Raw genomic sequence first — 10,991 nt, 5'->3', positions numbered from 1 at the left:
AACCAAGTTTTGAACCACCTTCGTGTCCCTCTGGGGTAATCTCGAGGCAGAGGAGGAACCCCAAACTGGGACAACCCCAGCACAGATGAAAGAGCTGGGTACTGGGGGTATGGAAAGGAGGTCAGAGGATCTTCTTAAGAAGAAACATTACTGGACTTGCAGCTGCATCTGGGTTTCCCACCGAAGCTGAAGACAATGGGGACGGTAGGAGGGGATTCCAGGGGCTTGTGTAAACTGCTGGAAAGGTGGAAAAGGGGAGGTCCCAAGCATCAACACCTCCCTCAGTCTTAGGCTTGTCTCCTGGTTTGTGGCAGGCTTTTGTACTGCCAGTGGTCTGCCCCAAAGGGAAAGTTTCAGCTGTCCCCTGAGGCTGTTTGGAGGGGAAGGGATTGGCAGGCAATGTTCAAGACAGCAGTCCTGTTTAAATGCCAGCACAGGGCGTAGGGTTGGTGAGACAGGCAGGGGGTGCCAGCCCAATCACAGGGTGGTGAACATGGCAGCAGCCCTCATCTCCTGGGCTTATGCCCTGGGAGAAATGTCAAAGCTGGAGTGGGAAGGGACACTGCTTCTTTACCTGGAATGACATCTGGCTTTTTTTCCCCCCAGACATCTTTTACTAGACCAATCACTACCACTTTCCCAACAAACCTCATCTCACTTGTATTCCTTAGGCTGCCATGGCCACAGCATCACTGCTGCAGCATCACTGCAGTACCTGTGTGCAAGGGGCAGGTGGCTGTGGGAGATGGGGAGAGCAAGCCCAGGTGCACCACAGGCTGGAGCTGTCTGCCCACCAAAACTGCCCGGGCGGCTGTGACTGAAATTTAATTTGCCTGGTGAATTCTGTGAACATTTTAATCAGCATTTCCTACATTCTGCTTGGCAAAGAGGCTGGATTGGCAGCTGTCTGACTGAATGGGCTTTGCACCCAGTCTAACCTTCTCCATTCGCAATTTCCAGCGCTGGAAAACCTCTCTGTCTCACTTTCCGAAGTTTCTATAGCAATCACAGCCATCCTAGCAAAGCACTGAAAATGGCATCCCATTCAGATTGTAATTTTGCTGGACAGTAACTGCTCCTCTCTCCACTGGCCTCTGAAATGTTACTTTTTGGGAGATATCAACTGCAATGGGAAAAGACTGATCCTCTGCCTGTGTTTCCAACCAACTTTGCTCCCCCAGCCCCTGAGGAACTTTGTTAGCTGTTTACTGTGTGTGAACCTTGATTGGCAGGGAGGTGTTGCTGGGCACATCATACCTCAGCTACAGGAAAGACCTGACATGAGTGATGCTCTTAACATGCCTGCAGAACAAACCTCACCACCCAGCACATGTTGTGACCTAAACATTATCCATCACTGCATGTAGAAAAAGCTACACAAGTGTGTTTGCCTTTGCTAATTGTAAAAGAGCAGGGCACTCAAAGATTTTTTTCTTCATGTCGGTGAGCTGACTTTTCCTGGTTCCGTTGACATCAACTTAAACAATCACTTGATCTTTTGTTTCCTGCTTCATTTTTCAGTGGCTGTGACTGCTCTTAATTACTGTGACACTGAAGAATCATGTGCTAAAAACACATTCGGTAGCTTCTTGCAATGAGAGAAAGTGGTAGAATTATCCCACAGCTTATGAAGAAATTGGTTAACCATTTCTCAAGCTCTTGAAATCTTCTTCCCCTATACTTTCATGGCTATTGTTGCCTGCTGGAAAAATTAGCTTAAAGCTGAGTAAGGGGAATTGTGGATAAGTGTTTGCAATTTGGCTTTGGACTGACATTGTGTGGTTGCACTCAGAGAATTTGAAGTCTTTGCGCTGGCAGCAGTACTCAAATCTGGGAATATAGGATTCACATTGGAAAAGAGTGGATTTTTATAACTATTTAAATGAACAATTTCAGCTAGAGAGTGGATTAACAGAGCCAACTAAACCCTTCACCCTGACAAAGAACTGGCGGGAGAACTATAGAAACACATCCAAAATTTTACCAACATGAATGCAGAGTACTAGGTCAGTGAGAAGCATTTCTGTATTTTAATGGCTCTCTTAGAAATCAATTCAATTTAAAACAAAAGTTGTTTTACAAATATGTGGAGAATGCAGAAGGCTGGAGAGGGAGCAAGTGGCCTCCATCCTCCATCTGCTCCCTCCTCCCTCTTCTCTCGCACTAGGATCTGCTACTGCAAGTCCCCCTTCTGGGCAGACACAGAGGCAAAAGCAGGCAGTGCCCCAAACCCAAGGGTGACAAAGTCTCCCATTCTGCAGCTGCATGGGTGCACCCCCAGACCCCACACCCTGTATTTCATATGTGCCAGAGCTCCTGAGGCCCAAAGCCAAGCAGCAGGAAACTCCTAAGCCCAGGGGTCTAGGGGAAGCTGAGACACAAAAACTTGTGCTTCTCCATCGGAAATGGGATTACAGAACAAGAGTACATTAAGTATCATAAAATGAGGAGCAATCTTCACTGACAAGAAATGGACAGATTGGAGATTGCTCATCTCTGAGAGGAAATGGATCAGAACAACACAAGAGAAGCATCCACTGGACAAAAAAAAACTGCCAAAGCAGACTGGCAAAACCTGCTCTGAAGAATTTCACAAGAGGCAGCAAAGCTAAGGGACCTTTATTTTTGAGCAAAATTTCTAATTAAGCCCTGACAGCTTACTGCTGCAGGATGTTAGAAGGAAAAACAGGATCTAAGTTGATCTGGAAAAAGAGTCCAATGTTCCCATGAGTGACAAGGCATGCAACTATTGTTGAGGGTACAGCCTCTTCCTTCCCAAACCTGTGTGAATCTGTAATGGGAGAGTAAGACATCCCATTCCAAATGCTATTCTCAAACACTGGATACCACAATGCTACAAGCAAGATACTGGAGCAAGTTGCTTGCTTGCCTTTCATATCCCTCTTCAAGAAATGGGGAAAAAACAGTTTTTGTAGTAAAAGGTATAGGAATAGGCCCAAAATTTAACCCCCCTTAAAAATTTTAAACCCCTGTTTTCTCAAGTCCAAACTGTGAAATGCTGCTTGCCATCTGCCAGCAAGAACTGCCTGTCTGCCACTGGCATCATGGGGAAGTGCCACGCTGCAGCACTGCTCTCCCATTCTCAACACTCAGAGGTGCTCCTTCAGGACTCTTGCACTGGGGAGCTGCAGTGATCCTCAGACCCTCCCAGCCCTTCAGTGTGGGCTCTCTGCCAGCCTACATGTCAACTAACTGCTTCTCCAGGCAATTTCCCAAGCTGTGTAAAACCAGTAACAACTAACCACAGAACTAGTTGGCTGACAGCGAAAACACATCTTGAACAGTAAGGATCACAAATTACAGTGGGGGAAAAGCACTTTAATTGTGGTTTGCATACAATTATTTTGTTTCACCCTCAAGTTGTTGGAGGTAAGACCCAAAGAGGTGGAAAACAGGGTTCACACCCAAAAATTAGGGCTGCCAGGAGCAGTAAGTGAAGCAGGCAAGTCTAAACTACTTCTGGGGGGGAACCTTTCTGACAAGGCCTGGATATTCCCAAAAGCTGAACCGTGTGTAGGGCAATGGCTACAGCTCATACAGGCAACCTCCATGCCCAGACACTGGCAGTGCTGCCAATCCAGGTTTGTCTCCTGGATACAGAGCTTCAAGAAAAAACAATCACATCAAGTCATGAGGATCCAAAGGCTGGAGCACCTCTCCTATGGAGACAGGCTGAGAGAAGTGAGGTTGTTCCGCCTGGAGAAGGCTCCAGGGAGAACTTACAGTACCTTCCAGTACCTAAAGGGTACAGCAAGAGAACTGGAGAGGGACTTTTTACAAGGGTATGTTGTGACAGGACAAGTAGGAATGGCTTTAAACTGAAAGAGGGAGGGCTTAGAGTGGCTATTAAGAATAAATTCTTTACTGTGAGAGTGGTGGTGGTGAAACACTGGAAGAGGTTTCCCAGAATAGCTTGGATGTCCCATCCCTGGCAGTGTTCCCAGATAGGCTGGATAAGGCCTTGAGCAACCTGGTCTAGTGGGAGGTGTCACTCATTGCCAATGGCAGAGGAGGTTGGGATTAGATGATTTTAAAGGTCCATTCCAACCCCTTAACATTCTATTAATCAAATTAACAGTGGGTCTGTCTATCCAGAACACATATCTAAAATAGCATGAATAAGTGACAAATTTATAAAATCTGGATTTATTAATTTTTCCTTATTACAAGATAAGATCTTCTCAAATAAGAGATGGATTTGACAGTGTTCAGTTTGTAATATATTAGATTCAAAATGACATATTTAAAAAAATATTCTCTGTATGCAAGGAAAATCCCAATAGAATTTATAAAGCCACTGCATTTCACATGTATGGTTTTATGAATCTTATAGAAAAGTTGTTATTACAAGTAAAACTACACAAATGGTTTATGGTTTTAATCACAAATGTCACATTTTTTTTCTTTGAATAGATTCTTAAAATAGATGCATTATTTAAAACAAAATCACTATGAAGAGGCACGTGGTGTTTAGTGCATGACATTAATTCTGTAACCCAAACAAGGAGACTAATCCACTCTGAGTAGTTAAATTATTTTTTTGCACTATTTACATACTTTACTGAAGTATTTTCATCCCAGAGCCTCAGCAAGCATCTTAGAATATTAATGAGGGAAGCCTGGCAGCACGCCAGAGCTAGCAAGTAAGAAAGTAACATCTTTCCCATTTTAACAGCTGGGAAACTGAGGCACCACATGTATTCAGATCCAGACAACTACAGAAAGAAAAATCCTGACTCTTACTTCTGTAGCTGCAGCTTGACAGGGACTGTTCTTCCTCCTTGTCACATGGATGGTGACCATGCTGGGCACAGTTTGAAACCTGGTCAGTCACTTTTTTCATGTTTAGATTGCAAAATAGGTGACATCTATCCAGCTGTAGTGCCATCACAAACACCTTTACTAAAAGAAAAGCCATGACTGGTTCTCCTTTTCAGATCAAAAACCTGGCAAAAAGTGCATCTTCAAAACATGCAAAGTCTTTGGAAGGCTGTCTTGTTCTACCCAAAATACTGCAATTGTTCCCTCAATCTTCACAGTAACCAATACTGAAAACCAGTAACTCTGAAAGACAGAATTGCACTATTTATTACTATTTTTTTTTAAAGTAGTTAAATTTTTGGGCATTATGAACTTTGGTCAATCAAGTATTTGAAAGAAGTTAGTTGAGAGATTCTCAGCCAGGACGTGACCTTTAGAAAACATGAAGTGTTTCACATGGTCCACAATCCCTAGGGTTTTACTTCCTATGACAGCAAAATATTATGCCACATCAATAAAGGTCACTTGAAAAGACTTTTAAAAAAACTTGTCAATAATGTTTGCTGAAGGACTAAAGGAAATAAAAACTTGTTGCAGATCTGAGATGACATGAATTCACAAGTTAAGAAAAACCTTAAAAGGCAGGACTGAAACTCTGAATAGAAGCATCCAGCACAAATCCAACAATTTTTAAGACTATTATGGAGTATGCATAATTCAGTCACAGGCATCTCACTGTTTATGTTTTGACAAATACAACATAAAGGAATAAAGGGAATAAGCCATGGACTGTTGCTGTCTCAGAGCAGCAGGAGCAGGGCAGGCAGCAGGGGACAGGACAGCTGGGAGCACAGGTGACCCTGGGCACGACATAACCAGTCTTGTCCATGGTGTCCAGTGAGATTCTGGCTGGCACCAGTTGCCTGGAAGGTGTCTAACCCCAGAAGCAGCATCCCCAACTCAGTGCTGGAAAAGGGCTTTTTACATTCTACAGCATCATAAAATAAGGAAATTGGGCCTCACTTTCTTCAGCGAGGTAGATGGACATAAATGTGCTGTTTCTGTGCTTACTGGGGCACCCTCTGCCCTGGCATCTGGGCTGGCTGAGAAATCAGTCCAACAAATTTCTCCTTGTGGACCTGATCCAAAAGTGGCAAACCTCCATCTGCAGCACAATCACAAATACAGCACAATGATTTAGGCAACTTTTCTTGTTTTCATTTTCTAAACACTTCTAGAATCTTCCTCATTTCTTTTCCTGGTTATTGCTGGTACCTACCAGAGACTCCCAACAGACAAATTTCTTGCTGGCCAAGGAAAGACTGCACTGTGGTTTCTTTTAGCAATAAGTCCCAGAAGTGGTGCTGGCTCTCTGGAAGCTTTTGGGAACTTCCCTCCTGTGTTTTCCCAGAGCTCACCTATATCCTTAGAGGCTTTCAATGGTACATCAGTCCCACTGCATTTAGGAGCTTCCAAAAACCTGGAGTATCCGAGTTTGGGGTGTGCATTCAGACTGCAGAAAAGCCTCAAATACCAATGGCCAAAGCAGCACCAGTTTGAATACAAACAGGGATCCTGTAGTGAAAGGAGCTTCATCATCACCCATATGGACAGTGGAGAAACACCTCACTTCCCTGGCCTGAGACAGTCTCTGTGGGAATGAAGAACCTGCCAGGACCTCCTCACCCATATGTCCCAGACATGTCTTCTATGTTTTGCAAGATTACAATTTCCCCTGTACCACCTGACAGAGAAGGACATACAGGCTAAACATATAAACAGTTTTTTAAAGAATGTAAATAAATATCCAGATGCAAAGTGCCTTAGGTTATCTACCACCATCTCCAAGTTTCCCACAACACATTCTGGTTCAAGGCAGGAGGCATTTGAATGCTATTCAAAAAAAGTCAAGGCTGAAGCTTCAGGAGAGTTATCAGCACAGTCCCAGGTTGATAAGTATAGAGTGCCATGTATAAATACAGAAACACACACACTTAAATTATATATATTAGATTTATCTAGATTTATATATACATGTATAAATTAAATATACATATGTGTTTGTATATACAGACACACATGCATGAATGTCAATAGTCCCTCTGCTGAGAAACCTAAAATCTCTGAAAGCATGGACCAATTATTTGGATATTCTTAAGTATAAGCAATGTATTCTGATTGGAGTTTTCATAAATATGCATTAAAATTTTCCATGGTAGTCACCCTTGTGGGAATAATAATATAGTTCCATGAGTTGCAAATTATAATACAGGCTTTAAAAACTATTTGAAGAGCAGGTATAGCTAGTGTGAGTAACTTCCAGGACAAACAGAGGGGATCAGAACAGAAAACCAGACTTGAGCATGTGGCTCCCTAACAAAAGTAAGGGCACAGGACCTCTCCAGCCCTCCCTGCTGCCCAGGAGACCCTTTTAGGAGCTTTTTGCAATTGTGATGGGACACAATTTGATAACAGACAGAAAAAGGCCATGTTGCAAAACACAAGAAAACCTCTCAAAGTTTGGACAGTGTTATGTATCTCCTCCCGAGGAAATGAGGGCAGTCTTTTCAGATACATCCTACATCTTTTTCCTACTCAAAGTTTCTAAATATGCTCTTAAAATTATTTTATAAAAATACATGGTAAATCAGTACACACAATACCATGTTTTGTTTCAGTTAGATTAAAATCAAGAATGACACCACCACATCTTTAACTAAAATAGTTTCCAGCTACAAACATGAGGATGGGTGCTGTGTCTTGAGGTATCAGTTACTGTCCTATCTTTTCCACAAAACACATTCCTATGGTATCATGATTAATTGCCTCACTAATACTGAGCACTGTTCCCCCCAGATCAGGGCAGGTGTGTTAGCAGCAGTGAAAGGTTTAGTAAAGAAGCCTAAGAAAATTCAGGGTAGAGATGTCACTGGTGTAGAGAGAGCGTATCCAGGCTTGCAAGAACCACAAAATTTAGGAAGAATATGAACTTGCACTTATTTGTTACAGCATACCCTGTCTTATCAAGGTCTCTTTTTCCATCCATTACTTAGATATTAATCCTGCACAGCTTCAAGTACCTTAAAGCTCCTCCTCAGGGTTCTCTCTTGCTTAAAACCATTCAGCTTTCAATGAACCAGACTGAGCAACAGTGTGATTAAAAAAAAACCATCTAGAGCCTGAATGTCAACACATAGCTAGACTCAGAAAAAAAACCACACACCAAAACCAGAACACACTAATGATGAGTTCCAGGATTCTAGCATGGATAATAACAGAAGTTTTTTTAAGAAAACATTTGATTTTTCTTTTGTGCAAGCAGCATTGTACAGGACAGAAGCAGTGCATAAACAGTGATGTGCCCACTTCATGTGACACCATAACATGATTCTGCATAGCCCAATAACTTTGTCTGTAGACCAATTCTCCAAAAAAATTCTTATCCCATGGAACTTCCTAAACATCAAAGTTATATTTTAGAGAATCATTAAGGTTGGAAAAAAACTCCAAGATCATCAAGTCTAAATTTGTCTCAACATCACCCTATCAAATAAACCACAGAACTAAGGGCCATGTCCAGCAATTTCTTAAACACTTCCAGAGATGATGACTCCACCACCTCCCTGGGCAGCCTGTTCCAACACTGGACAACCCTTTTGGTGAAGAAATTCTTCCTCATGTCCAACCTGAATCTCCCTTGGAGCAGCTTGAGGCTGTGTCTTCTCATCCTGTCACTGGATGCCTGGGAGAAGAGTCCAACCCTCACTTCATTACAACCTCCTTTCATGAAATTACAGAGTAATAAGGTCAGCCCTGAGCCTCCTTTTCTCCAGGCTAAACACCCCTAGCTCCCTCAGCTGCTGCTCCAGACTTTTCACCATCTTCACTGCCCTTCTCTGGACTCACTCCAGCCCTTCAATGTCCTTCTCGTAGTGAGGGGCCCAGACTGGACACTCAAGGTGAGGCCTCACCAGTGCAGGTACAGGGGGACAATCCCTGCCCTGCTGTTGCTGATACAGGCCAAGATGCCATTTGCCTTCTTGGCCACCTGGGCACAGCAGGCTCATGTTCAGCTGCTGTTGACCAGCACCCCCAGCCCCCTTTCCCCTGGGCAGCTTTCCAGCCACTCTGCCCCAGCCTGTGCTGCTGCCTAGGGTTGTTGTGACCCAAGGACAGGACCTGGCACTTGGCCTTGTAGAACAACATCCAACTGGCATCCGCCCATCGATCCAGCCTGACCAGATCCCTTTGCAGAGCCTTCCTGCCCTCCTGCAGATCAACACCACCACCCAACTTGGCGTCATCTGTGACCTTACTGAGGGTGCACTTTGATCCCCTTGTCCATACCATGGATAAAGATACTGAAGAGGGCTGGCCCCAGTACTGAGCCCTGGGGAACCCCACTGGTGACCAGTCACCAGATGGCTTTAATTCCTTTCACCACCACTGTGTGGACCCAGACATCCAGACAGGTTTGAAGAAGAACAAATGAAGGCATAATTTCACATACCCACACACTGGTGGTACAGAAAAAAAACTGAGACCTCATGTCTTAAACTCAAAAAACTATCGATGAAAGAAAACATGGTCCAGATGATAAAGTGCAATTATTATTCAAGTTGTGCTAAAAAGCTTTCCAGTGCTTTTCCGAAGCTTTTCCGATTTTTCTTCTTGGTGATTTCATACTGGAATTTTATTTCTTGGCAATTTCATTCAATTTTTAATTATGTTTTTTTGCTTCTGTCCCCATCATTCCAGTACTGTTCAGTCTGCATTTCTGTGAGCCGTGAGAGAGTACGCTGAAAGGCAAAGACTTCCTCTTCTCCTGTAAACATGGAGAGTCCTTTGGCAGAATCCTGCATCAATACACAAAAACAGTACCACACACCTGTGAGACCCATGGCTGTACTGAAGTGCATCCTGTCTAACTCCCAGGGCTCAGTGCTTTATAGGCTTTGACAAAACAAGACAGCAGCATGGCACCAACAAATTGAAATTAATGTCCAAAAATTAAAGAAAAGCACTTATTTCAGCTAGGTAATCCTCTGAAGGAACAACAAAAATTTTGTTTTAAAACAACACAATAGCAGGTTAACCATCTATTTTCTCTTTTTGTTGACTAGTTGTACATCAATTTAAACAAATTATTTAAAAGCAATAACTGAGCTACAGGGAAAAATAAAAAAAACAGAATAAGCAACATGCAAAGTAGCACTGTGAGGACTTGTGAGGCTGTTTTGTAGTCTAGGAAGAGGTAGAACAAACCATCTTTTATTTCTGTATTTTAAATGTAGGCGCTAAACTTAAATCAGCATTTTCATATATGGCTGAACAGATACAATGATTAATATGTAAAATTACCCTAAAACTTACACAAAATGGTTCTACATATAGTGACATTTTCTTTGACAATGAATAAGTAGGACAATATGTGATTATCCAAATGACAGAGACACCGCAAAAAAGCAGCAAATCATTAGTTAATTTTTTTTTATTCCCCCTCTGAAAATGCTGCTGCAATTATGAGACTAAACCAAATTTTGTTACAATAGGGAGATGATGTTAAAATAATGTACCTGGCTCAAGTCCAAATCATCCATCAGCACTCTGTTGTCCGGCAGTTCACCACTGCCATGTTCCACCAGGAACAAGCTTTGGAGAGGAGCTGCGGCAGAACAGATAATGCGCACCTGAGAGGAGGAGAACAGGCAACAGTATCATCACCTGGGCTTACAGGAACGGGATAAAATACATGATCCACACACAGCAAACTTCAAGTTAAAATGTCAGTGTTTTTCCCCCAGTGGTTTTCCTCCTCCTATTAGCACTGCTGTTACAGATTTAACAGAATCTTACAGGATCTTTTCCTCAGTAACAACTGATGCAACTTTTACTCAGAGAGCAGCAGAACTGTGCTATGAAATACGCAGAATATCTGCTACATGTGCAATGAGTTAACCACAAAGTTTACTTTCTAAACTCATAGCTGTATAGTAAGCAATGCTTACTCCTCAGCCATAGTGAGAGTCCACTCAGTGGGTAGATACACTACACTATTTAAAGAAAACCTAAATTCCAAATTTCCCAAAAGGCTTGCCTTCATTTGCACTACTCCAGTAAGTTATTTGCTAGTAAAAATAATGGTGCTGTTTTCATGTCACTGTGAGGAGATAAGCATGCAGTGAGAGATGGGGGCTGCAGTGAAGACA

The 10,991-nt window shown here is 42.8% G+C and overlaps 1 protein-coding gene across 2 annotated transcripts in view; it reads right to left on the bottom strand.

The window, feature by feature from the left end:
* Positions 1-5,080: 5,080 nt before the first annotated feature.
* The window catches only part of AFG1L (AFG1 like ATPase), a 63,537-nt gene continuing 57,626 nt past the window's right edge, over positions 5,081-10,991 (bottom strand). For both annotated transcript variants that reach the window (XM_079298754.1, XM_079298753.1), the window contains exons 12-13: positions 10,359-10,472; positions 5,081-9,638 (exon numbers count right to left, since the gene is read on the bottom strand). In XM_079298754.1, the coding sequence (XP_079154880.1) occupies positions 9,507-9,638; positions 10,359-10,472 (246 nt within the window). In that variant the 3' untranslated portion in view covers positions 5,081-9,506. The remainder of the gene's footprint in view (positions 9,639-10,358; positions 10,473-10,991) is intronic.

The sequence above is a fragment of the Erithacus rubecula genome (assembly GCF_903797595.1).
Source record: "Erithacus rubecula genome assembly, chromosome: 2".
Classification (NCBI taxonomy): domain Eukaryota; kingdom Metazoa; phylum Chordata; class Aves; order Passeriformes; family Muscicapidae; genus Erithacus; species Erithacus rubecula.
This window is presented reverse-complemented; position numbering and strand designations above follow the sequence as displayed.